The sequence below is a fragment of the Agrilus planipennis genome, unplaced genomic scaffold (assembly GCF_000699045.2).
Source record: "Agrilus planipennis isolate EAB-ADULT unplaced genomic scaffold, Apla_2.0 scaffold120, whole genome shotgun sequence".
NCBI classification, from domain to species: Eukaryota; Metazoa; Arthropoda; class Insecta; order Coleoptera; family Buprestidae; genus Agrilus; species Agrilus planipennis.
In genome coordinates this window covers 809936-821454 of record NW_020438891.1, presented here as the reverse complement: position 1 = coordinate 821454, position 11519 = coordinate 809936, and the positions used below count along the sequence as shown (strand labels likewise).

At 36.2% G+C, this 11519-nt stretch overlaps 1 protein-coding gene across 1 annotated transcript in view; it reads right to left on the bottom strand.

Annotated features, from left to right (window-relative positions):
- Positions 1-19: 19 nt before the first annotated feature.
- LOC108742927 (bicaudal D-related protein homolog) overlaps positions 20-11519 on the bottom strand; it is a 108750-nt gene continuing 97250 nt past the window's right edge. Inside the window, exons 3-7 of the mRNA XM_025981876.1 lie at positions 5253-5477; positions 4871-5192; positions 2881-3224; positions 1982-2242; positions 20-364 (exon numbers count right to left, since the gene is read on the bottom strand). Coding sequence (XP_025837661.1) covers positions 227-364; positions 1982-2242; positions 2881-3224; positions 4871-5192; positions 5253-5477 — 1290 coding nt within the window. The 3' untranslated portion in view covers positions 20-226. The remainder of the gene's footprint in view (positions 365-1981; positions 2243-2880; positions 3225-4870; positions 5193-5252; positions 5478-11519) is intronic.

The window sequence follows — 11519 nt, the reverse complement described above, 5'->3', positions numbered from 1 at the left end:
TAACTTATTTGTTTTATGTGACTTCCTAAGGGATTATTATGTAGTAAAATAAGGCAAATAATTTTATAACAGTTAATAAAAGCTCTCTAAAAAAATTTTCATGAGAAAATTAAAATGGATCACAACGTAACAAACACTAACGTAGGACGTTCCATTAAAAAATACTGATTAAGTAAAAGGTTAGACCATTATTTACTAAAGGGTTCGTTTCAGGGATGATATAATGCTATCGTTGGAAAAAGCCCAATATCCGCCTCCGCGGTGGCGCAACAGGATTGGGCGCTTTTCCAGGCGAATGTTTCATCGCTTCCTGCGATGTTAGCTTATTTTTTAACTGCTCCTCGATAAGTTCATGCATATCCATCTATAAAAATTTATTCACATTACCTTTGACACTTGCTCTTAAACAACTGAGAAAATACTACACCCTTTGCAGGGTTAAATGTTTTCATACGACCAAAAAATCTGAAGGGGAATACTCAACATAAATATGATTTCCTGTATAGATAAGTAATAATCAACTAATGAAAATTATGGAAATTAATAAGAGTAATTAAGAGATGGGGAGTTGACAGGAACGATATGGATTGACGAAGAAGACGAGGAGAAGAGGAGAAAAGGAGACGAGGAGAAGAAGAGGAGAGGACGAGAGGAGAGGAGAAAAGTATGAGAGGAGGATGAGTATAGAGGAGGAGATGAGGCAAGGAGAGGAGGAAGGGTGAGGGGAGGAGGAGGATGAATGGAGAAGAGGAGGAAGGGAGAAGAATAGAAGAGGACGAGAGGAGAGGAGAAAAGAATGAGAGGAGGATGGGTATAGAGGAGATGAGGCGAGGAGAGGAGGAAGGGTGAGGAGAGTACAGAAGAAGGGAAGGAGAGTGAGGAAAGGAGAGGAGGGGTTGAGGGATGAGATGATGGAGCTGAGGAGTAGATGAGGGTGAGAAGATATGAGAAAATGTGGGGAGGACAGGAGAATATGAGTGGAGGAGGTAAGGCAGGAGAATGAAGGGAGGAGAGGAGGAGGAAAGGAGGAGGAAGGGAGAAGAATAGGATATGACGAGAGGAGAGGAGAAAAGAATGAAAGGAGGATGGGTATAGAGGAGGAGATGAGGCGAGGAGAGGTAGAATGGTGAGGGGAGGAGAAGAGAAGGGGAGGAGAGTGAGGAAAAGAGAGGAGGGGTTGAGGGAGGAGATGATGGAGCGGAGGAGTAGATGAGGGTAAGAGGATATGAGATGTGGGGAGAACAGGAGAATATGAGTGGAGGAGGTAATGTAGGAGAAGGAATTGTGAAGGGAGGAGAGGGGGAGAAGGTAGGGGGAGGAAGGGATAAAATAGGAGAGGACGAGAGGAGTGGAGAAAATAATGAAATGAGGATGGGTAAAGAGGAGATGAAGCGAGGAGAGGAGGAAGGGTGAGGGAAGGACAGTAAGAGGGGAGGGGCGGAGGAGGGGTGAGGATAGGAGAGGAGGGGGGTTGAGGGAGGAGATGATAGAGCGGAGGAGTAGATGGGACTAAGAGGATATGAGAAGATGTGGGAGAAGGACAGGAGAATATGAGGGGAGGAGGGAAGGTAGGAGGAGGATGATGGGGGAGGGAAGGAGGATGCTAGGAAGTGCGATTTTTCCATAAAATTTTGCAATTTTTAATTTTATAAGACGTATCCGGTTGCATGATGGGGAGTACGGAAGGATAGAAGCCCCAAATATTTTAAATTTTAAATAAAACTGGTTTAATTTTGTGAATTATATAAATGAGCTGTGGTGAGTCTCACGTTTTATAGAATACATTCAAAAATTGATTTTCCATTTCTCAAAAAGTTTTTCCTAACTCTCCTCAACGGATTAGTTACTCTTAACCCCACCTCTCTTCTCTTTGGATACTTACACAACTCCCTTTTTGGAGGGGGAGGCTTTTTTTACACCCCTTACCGCATCCCCTTTCGGGGTTCGCTATAATGCCGCAAACAAAGACATTCTTTCTTACCTGCCACTGTTCTAATTGCTGGCTAAGTTCAACTTTTTGTTGTATGGCCTCCAACAGCTGACTGTTGGCTTGCATGAGCTCCACCCTCGTTTTGGCCAACTCCACTTCGGCCTTGGTTCTTCTCGCGACTGCTTGGTCGCGAACCTCCCGCGCTTTCGCCACCACATCGTCTACAGCAACATTAGAATTCGATGATGCATCACTTCGCGCCCTGTCTCGTTCCTCTATCGCAGTCCTCAATTCAACCTCACACACTGAAGCCTTGATTGAGAAAACAAAATTAAATTAACCTATTGCATCGAGAGGTACAACTACTATTATCTTCCTTGTTCAGTTGTTTGTCATTAAGACATTCCTTCCTTATACTTTTTTGATCAGATGCCTAATAAAATATTTATTTACGATCGAATGTTAAAATTGTTATCAAGCAGACAGGTTCTTTAGCTGTAGGTCTAAATTGGTGTGACATCTTGCAGCAATAAAAACTTATTCTCATTGGCGTCGTCAAAAATCGAATGGTGACGACATTTTTACTTGAACAATTTAAAATGGTATGGCGCAATGGATATAGGATGGAATAATACCATCCACTGTATTCTAATGAAGCATTTAATTACTTCCATCTTATGGTATGATGTACCAAAGTATTTGATAAATAATTCAGCAAGTATCAATAATGACCAAATCTTCCACACCAAAATTATGGAAGATTGGAAAGGCCTTACTGATAAGTTATAAGGTATAACAATTTTTCACTTATTGTAAGGAGTTTCCCTTTCTACGTATGTGTACTCGTTTTATAAATCTTCTGAGTTTTCATAAATTTACAGAGCAACAAATTTTTTTGTATAAATAGAAAGTTGGTTAGAAGAGATGTTTTTGGAAAGGAAAATAATTACCTTTGTGGTTAGCTCCATGATCGTTTCTGCCCTTCGGGCCAGTTCCAAATCCCTTTCCTGTATCTCACGTCTTGCATTTTCCAGCCTTTCTAACAACCTGACGACATCGGTATCGATAACGATATTGACAAGTTCCTGGGCAACTTCGCTCAGTAGACCGGTTGAAAATTGTTGATTTTCGTCCAATGAGGTGGTGGAACAGTCTGAATGAAGACCTGAATCGTCATCGTGGTTTTGTTTGAGTTGCTGGCAAAGAGATCGGAGCTGTCTATAAACCGTCATGCATTCTTGAGAAAGTGTTGGTTCCGAAATGTCCATTTCTGCCAGTAAAGAACGGTGATCTCCTAATGAGAAAAGAGAACGAATTGGTAAAATGCAAGTCCAATTTGCATTAGTAGCATTTAGGACCACAAATCTGCAAATTAGTTTTTTAAAACGTATCTCAATCGATGAGAGATGATTTAATTTGCTGATCGTGAAAACGGACAGCAATTTTCGTTAATGCAACATTTTTGGAATCCTTAGAGGATAAAGATTGTTTTAAACGTTAATGTGAAATTACATTACAGATTATCTGAAGTTAATGAAAACAAAAAAATTGTTGCTGCTATCACATGACGATTCTGTGACCTTATAAGTGCGTTTTGTCGCTGTTCTGCTGTTGCCTCTTGTAGTTTAGTGATCAGAACATCGGCGAGTAAAGCCAAAGGTCTCGGGTTCGATTCCCGTCGAGGGTGTGACAGCAGCAACAAATTTTTCATTATTAACTTGAAGTAATCTGTGGTTGGGAAGAAGTTAAAATAATTTCACATTAATGTTTAAATTAGAACAATTAATTTAGAAAGATGTTAGACAATTAAGCTCTTAGTTTATTATTATTTTGTAACAGGTTGACAAGCAGATATGGAGGTGACAACTGCCAGTGCTTAATTTTTTACCAATTTTGATAGATAACACAAAAAATGCACATTGTAAGAATTATTTTGGCATAGTTGGGACTTTGCTGATAGAACGCCTACTTTTACTCACGACAGACGTTGTAGGGAATATCGTAAACATAGGAAAGAGATGTCAGGTAGGAATTGCAGCGGACACTAATAAAGAAAAGAGAATAACATTACACAAATCAATGTGTAACAGAAAGAGATGCAGACAAGTACAATTTGAGCATGTTGCCAGCATTGGACTTTAAGGAAAGTTCAACATTCTCTGGAATTTAGGAAACCAAAGACGCTTGTTCAAAGAAATAATTAAACCAGCCATTTATAAAGCCGACCCTGATCTTTTGCGTTACTAAGCAACCTGTAACCGCTGCACCACTTAAACATAGAAAGAGATGTCAGGTAGGAATTGCAGCGGACACTAATAAAGAAAAGAGAATAACATTACACAAATCAATGTGTAACAGAAAGAGATGCAGACAAGTACAATTTGAGCATGTTGCCAGCATTGGACTTTAAGGAAAGTTCAACATTCTCTGGAATTTAGGAAACCAAAGACGCTTGTTCAAAGAAATAATTAAACCAGGCATTTATAAAGCCGACCCTGATCTTTTACGTTACTAAGCAACCTGTAACCGTTGCACCACTTAAAAATAGAAAAGAGATGTCAGGTAGGAATTGCAGCGGACATTAATAAAGAAAAGTGAATAACATTACACAAATTAATGTGCAACAGAAAGGGATGCAGACAAGTAGAATTTGAGGATGTTGCCAGCATTGGACTTTAACATTATTATTCGGTTATCTCTTTTCACTGTGTCTCTACTACTCATAAAGCATTTCCTAACTTAACTAGGACTTGTTCAAAACGCAGCAAATGATTACAGTCCCAAGTGGAAACAAGAAAGAAGACAACTCAAACTTTATCCATTTTGATCGTCTGAACTACAGGAACAGTTTCAATATATTAGCAACAATTCGTAATATTGTGGTCTGATATTTTTTTCGACGTTAAGTATAACTAAGCTCTAAATGTTTTATTCACTTACCGCTGAGTTTCTCTTCTATACTCAGTTTCTCCTGGGGTAGGGAGTACTCTTTTAGCGACTGTTGATATCTAACGTCTTGTTCTCGAGCATGTCGTTCGAGAAGCAAGATCCTGTCAGAAGCTTCCTCTAGAGCAGATGCCAAACTGTCTCTGTCGGCTGCAGCGTTTTGCAACCTTCTTTCCAGTTCATTTTTCTTCTCGAGAACTAACTCTAATTCGTCCCTTAGACCGTCTACACTACTGATGTGTTCTTGTAAATTCGACTTTCCCAGCGCGCATTGCTCTTTCAACGACTGGATCTCTGTTCGAAGTTGATTCTCGACCTTCAAAGAAGGAAGATGATGAACAATTTCCTTCGAAAGAAAGAATATTTAGGTACGTACCTCGTGAGCTTCTTTTAGTTGTGTGGTAAGGCGGGCGTTTTGTGTATTCAGTTCTGAGACAAGTGACCCTTTGTCCCTTTCCCATTGCTTCAGCAAATTCTCTTTGGTTTGAAGTTTTGACGTTAACTCTGTAACATCGTTTTGTAATTCGATTATTCGGGCTTCGTATTCCGATTCCGCAGACGCCAGTTTGCGTTTCAACAGGTGGCGGTCTTGCTCTATTGTCTAGAACAACAAAAGTTTATTAACACGTGGTACTTTTCTTAACAAATGTCAAAATGATTTTAAATTATTGTTGGCAATCTGATGATTGCATGGCCATTGTAAAGGTACTTATATACTATTTATTATTCTTAGAATGATGTCCTACCTAGTAAGGATCTGAAAACTGCCACAGTATTCCAAATAAGATATTTTCATTTAAGTATTTAAATACAAATACTAAATAGTTTTAAGTCATCAGTGTTTAAAATAGGTATTTAAATATGTGTTCTAAATACTTTTATTTCAAAAACTTAGCAAATATGATCGCAGATAATGTACGAACGTAATCAAAAACTTCTGGAATTTGGGTCAGCACATCTGTATGAACATTGTCTTAAAGAGCACGTTTACTTGAAATTTCTCAACTTTTCTGTACAAAGTCGCCAAATGAAGCAACCACTGTATGCGAAATGAAAGGATATACGTGTAAGTAGGATTCACGCCGTCTGCCCCTTGCAAAATTTAAGTCAACCGTGAATGTCAGATTTTAACACGTTTTTAACCGAGTTTCTCTCATAAGAAATTTGTAATAATCGAAGAAGTTGAAAAAGAAACAAGAGAAAATTATAAAGGAAAGAAACTAATTCCATTATTTTTGTAATTTTTTAGCTGATTTTTTTCTCAGACTATGAATCAAATTATCTTACTATTAAATGAAACACATTGAAATTCCTAGTGGTTAGTATTAAATATTAATTTGAATATGCATTCTTAATTGTTTTCCACTATAAGTAACCTCAAATTAAAGAGAAAAATTTCGTTGCCGCTGTCAGAACCTCGCCGGGAATTGAACCCGGGATGTTTGGCTTTACGCACTATTGCTCTGGCTAATTGATCATTGGTGCGTAAAGTCAAAGGTCTCGGGTTCAATTCCCGGCGAGGGTCTGACAGCGGCAACGAAATTTTTCTCTTTAATTTGAGGTTACTTATAGTGGAAAAAGATTAAGAATGAATTTTCAAATCATCATTAAACTCAATAAAAAAACATTGTAAATTAAAATAGCACTCCCCCTTAATTTAGACTTACTCAGGATTCATTATAAAATTCCTATTAAATTCATTACACAATTTCATCTATAAATAATAGCTACGCACAAACAAACACAAGAACTGTTCATAATATAATTGAAGAATCGAATTTTACAGAGATTGAATCTCAAATTAAGTAATCAGTTGATTACATCGTCAGTAGTAAATTGCAAGAAAGTACTCGGTAGGTACAAGGTTGTTGAAGCCGTTTCATAAAACTGAAAGATCTAGAACAAATATAAGAGAGTGTCTAACTTATTTGTTTTACCACATTGAGGTCCAATTTTAACCGAAGGATAATTAAAAATAATAACTAAATAATTAATAAATAAAAAGGGAAAGATTAATTTTGCCAGTTGACAATTTTAATTTTTTAAAAGCAATTAATAAATAACTTTAAAAAAAGCTTTCTTTGTAACTTTGTCATCCAACTGCCATTCTGCGATAAGACAATGATTCACACGAAAGTGATAAAGAAAAGCCAGAAAAACAATAAAACAAAGATTCCTGAAAGTGATTAGTAATGGTCAGGTATTGCAAAAATCAAATTGGCGTTGAAAGTGTATGCTTGCTTGCTAATTAATTAACAAGATTTTTTGTGAATTCAGACATGTTTTTAAATTAAAGAAAAAACAAGATGTTACTGAAGTTACCCCATTTAATCAAGAGTCCGTGACAATAAATGCCATAGCTGACAGAAGCCGCGGTTATCGCAATTACATCTTCAACCGTTTATTTTAAATGCTCTACTTATAAAAAAGAAAAGAAACATTTCTTACATTTAACGTAGTCTTTTCTTCTGCGAACAGAAAAGTTACATTCAGTTTATTTCTAACAATAAAACGTAACGATTAGAGCAATTGTTATAAATCATAAAGGGCAATTACGATTTATTACACAATTACTTATAATATGCATTTTGTATAGCTGTTAGATAACAAAAACGCAAACTTTTTGTTTCTTTGTGTTTAATTTTTACTTGATACGTAGCCTCCCTTTATTATTAATAATATTAATTAATTATTAGGTCATCAGTGGTTTCCAAAGGCATTGAACCTATGGTTTTATATCTTTTAATGTTGTTATAAGTACTCTTAAGCTACAACAATACAATCCAATTCTTTATGAAATCATTAGACAAATGTTCGTTTTTAATTTGGTGGTGAGGCAGTTTTCCGACTTCGCTCACCCTGTAGAGGTTTTCTGTAATTTTATACGGTTCCCTAGTATATTATAAGGTAGGAAAATACACTAACTCATTATTTAATTCTTTTTTTGCTGACTATTATGATTATTTAACTTACAATAACCAAATAGTTAAGGATGTGGGATGTTCCAGTTTTGAGGAAATGCGAAGATTAGCTCTGGATAGGAAAGAGTGAAGGTGTGTGTCCAATCAGTTTTAGAACTGATGAATCTATGATGATAATGATTTATAAATCCTTACATAGTATAAAACAAAGTCGTTCCATCTGTCTGTATGCTTAGATCTTTTAAACTACGTAACGGATTTTCATGTAGTTTTCAGCAATAGATAGAGCGATTCAAGAGGAAGGTTTGTATGTATAATACATGCATATTATAATACAGAAAAACCGAGAAATTCAAAAATTTGTAATGTTATGTAACAAACATATTTTGTGAGCTTACATTGCAGACGCTGGATAAACTTTACGAGATAGATCAAATTAATGTACTACGGAATTGTATATCTTCCTAAAAAAGTCCGCGACGGTATATGTTTATCTCCTAAGGATAACCCACAGTGCGCTTGCGAGAGTAATCTCCAAGAAAACATGTTTGTACTATACTTCATTTACTTTCTCTAGCGATGTGCCCCTTCCGATATCTTGGATTCTCGCAGGCAAAATCGTAGGTAGGGAGAAAAAAGCTCATTATACTCTCGACTCTTGTTCATTAAACATACTTTTTCATACAGTACCTGCCAAAAGTTTTGTTCAATCATGAATAGTAGTGCGAGTCGGAAACAACCGTTAAAGCCTTTAATATGTCTTCAAATATAAATAAACATCTCGTTGATATTTTCAGTAGTAAATGGTACCAATAACAGCACATTTGAGCAATGCAATTGTAGTGGATAAAATGGTCAATTTTTCCGTGCAGTACTGTATGGATTATACGCTTCTCACCGGTTAAGAGTTGTCTCCTTCCTTTTCTGGCCTAATGCTGTTCTTTTCTACTTTGCGCCGATCAAACTGAAAATCACATCGCTACAGAAAGTAAACGAAATATATCTCATGAAAAAACAACTGTAAATATTGTATATAAAGATATCCTGTAGTATACACTAATCATATTCATAATATTATTAATCACTCCACACTGCCCCATATTAGTATCTACATTGCACCCGTACGAAGTCGGGGTGGGTTGCTAGTAGTACATAAAAATCGAAAGCTTTTGGTATGACAAGGCGGAGATGCTCTTCCTAACTCATAATAAAAATAAAATTTGCTTTTTAATGACAACATACATCAGGACTGCATTATTTGCATGGTTTGAACATTTCAACTGCTGCCAAAGTTTATCTTGCAACAATCAAAGGCGAATTGTGAGTCTTAATCATTAATAATAATTGTTAACAACTTATAAGCTTGACTTCCGATCGGAAAAGATCAAAAGAACCTTACATTTGCTTTAGAATTTCATTAACGATCGAGAAGTACATTTTTCCTATTTTATAAACGCTTAGGCTCTTGTGCTAAGGACTCTTTCAAGTAATGGTAGATATTAACAATGACGAGCGCTTGTGCTCGTAGAATCATTCATTGAAAAGTTTGGTACTATTCATGGGCCACACACCTAGAAGGGCGCAGTTCCTGTGCTCTAGATCTAGAGGGCACGTTCCGCTGTGTGTGAAAGTACCTCAACAGGAACCGGAAAAGGGCTTACGCAGGCCGACAAACCCGTGTTAAACAACCGATAGCTACTCAAAACAAGACATATGGTTGCACGAAGTTTCAACGAAACACCTGCGCCGTTATTATGGTTACATAGGTCGTACGATGCATGAGTCATCATCAACGGTTAATATGTGTGTTATCTTTCTTTAAATTGTATTTATATATTAAGCATATAAAATAATTTCACCCTCTCACCTGAACAAGCTCTTGTACAGCGGAGCTTCTATCAGGGGCAATAAAATTTTGTTATTATTCAAATTTCGTTTTATTTTATGGAGTGTGTTTTGTGGAGTTTCACCATAAATAGCCTTCAAAGTTTTATAAAAACAAATGTACGAAGTCTGTTCGATTTTTGCCAATTCAAAGAAATGGATCAAAGGATCTGTATCAAATTTCGTGTGAAAAACAAAATTAAGTGTGCTGACGCATTCAGAATGTTGACTTTGACAAATGGTGAAGCTAATTTAAATCGAAGCAATGTTTATCGATGGTATAAAATGTTCTCAGAGGGTCCAGGAGATGTAAATGACGAAGAGCGTGCCGCACGTTCGAGCACGTCAACAATAGACGAAAGCATTAATGAATTGAAGAAAAAGTATTACCCAATCGTCGAGTCACCGTTAGAGAAATTGCTAAGGACTTAAACATATTGATTGGTTCCTGCCATTCGATTTTTACTAATGATTTGGACATGAGACGGGACGCCGCGAAATTCGTATCAAAATAGCACAATTTTGACCAAAAACAGCATCGCATTAACATTGTTAAGGAGATGTTGGACTCAAATTGCATAGAGAAGATTAGAAATGAAGAGGTATTAGAAAGAACAAGAGAACAGAGGATTCTATGGAAGTCAATAAGAAATAGGCAAGATAGGTTGGTAGGACACCTTCTCAGGCATGAATGTCTAGTCAGAGACATATTAGAGGCAGAAACGGGAAAGAGTTGAGGATTAGAGGTAGACTTAGATTGGATTACTGTTCGCAAATAGTTAAGGATGTGGGTTGTTCTAGCTTTGGGGAAATGCGAAGATTAGCTCAGGATAGAATAGAGTGGAGGTGGGTGTCCAACCAGTCTTAAGACTGACGACCTTAAAATAATGATGATTGGAAAACAATATTTTATATGTCAAACAAAATGGTATTCTAAATTTCCACTTCTTCATCCACTATTGATCATTAAATACATGTATTTTAAGATTGAAATTATAGTATAGATGAAGTTTCTTCAGTTAGTGTTTCCTATAATTACTGAAAAATCAGCAATCAGACAATTCAATAAAATAACAGATATTTAAATCTAGCATGAAAAGATGGGTTCGAGTTTCACAATTTTTTGTTTGCCTTCTTCCTATTGTTAATCTCGCAGTTATGTAAATTGTAATCAGCACATTGAATAGTCTATTATCGCTTGCAATGAATATCAAAAAAAGAATGGATTTCTTAATTTATTTTGTAAAGGACACTTCCATCGAACTGTGAAATTGTTGGTAAACTGAAATTAATTACAACGTTCGAATTGACTAAATGGACTGTATATCCTAAAATTGAAAATTAGTTCCACCAATTCTTTTAGGCAATATTTTCGCCAGACAATTAACTCTCCAGTTATTAGTACTAAGTAATAAAAATCATTTGCAGACATTTAAAATTATAAGAACAGGTCGAATTTTTCTTACTTTCTAAGATACTTAGTAATTAAAAATCGTATACATTTTCTATTGTAATCTAATAAATCTAGTACAGACACTTCTTTTGCATTTGGATTAAGTAGATACAGTCTATTTCAATTTGTTAGAATTGTGACCTTGAAGAAATCTGCGCGAAGATAGAAAGAATACACACTAGGCGTGAGCAAGACAGATATAGTTGGAACAAGCTTGAACGAGCAGAGCTCTCGATGGGCGGTCTTAGGAGATCGACTAGAACTGTATAGTACTAGACGAAAATGTTTAGCAATTTCTTAAAACAAAAATGTATATAAATTAACAATAGAAAACAAAGCAAAAGTTTTATAGGTGTGTAGAACGTTAAGTTAATTCACTTGTTAT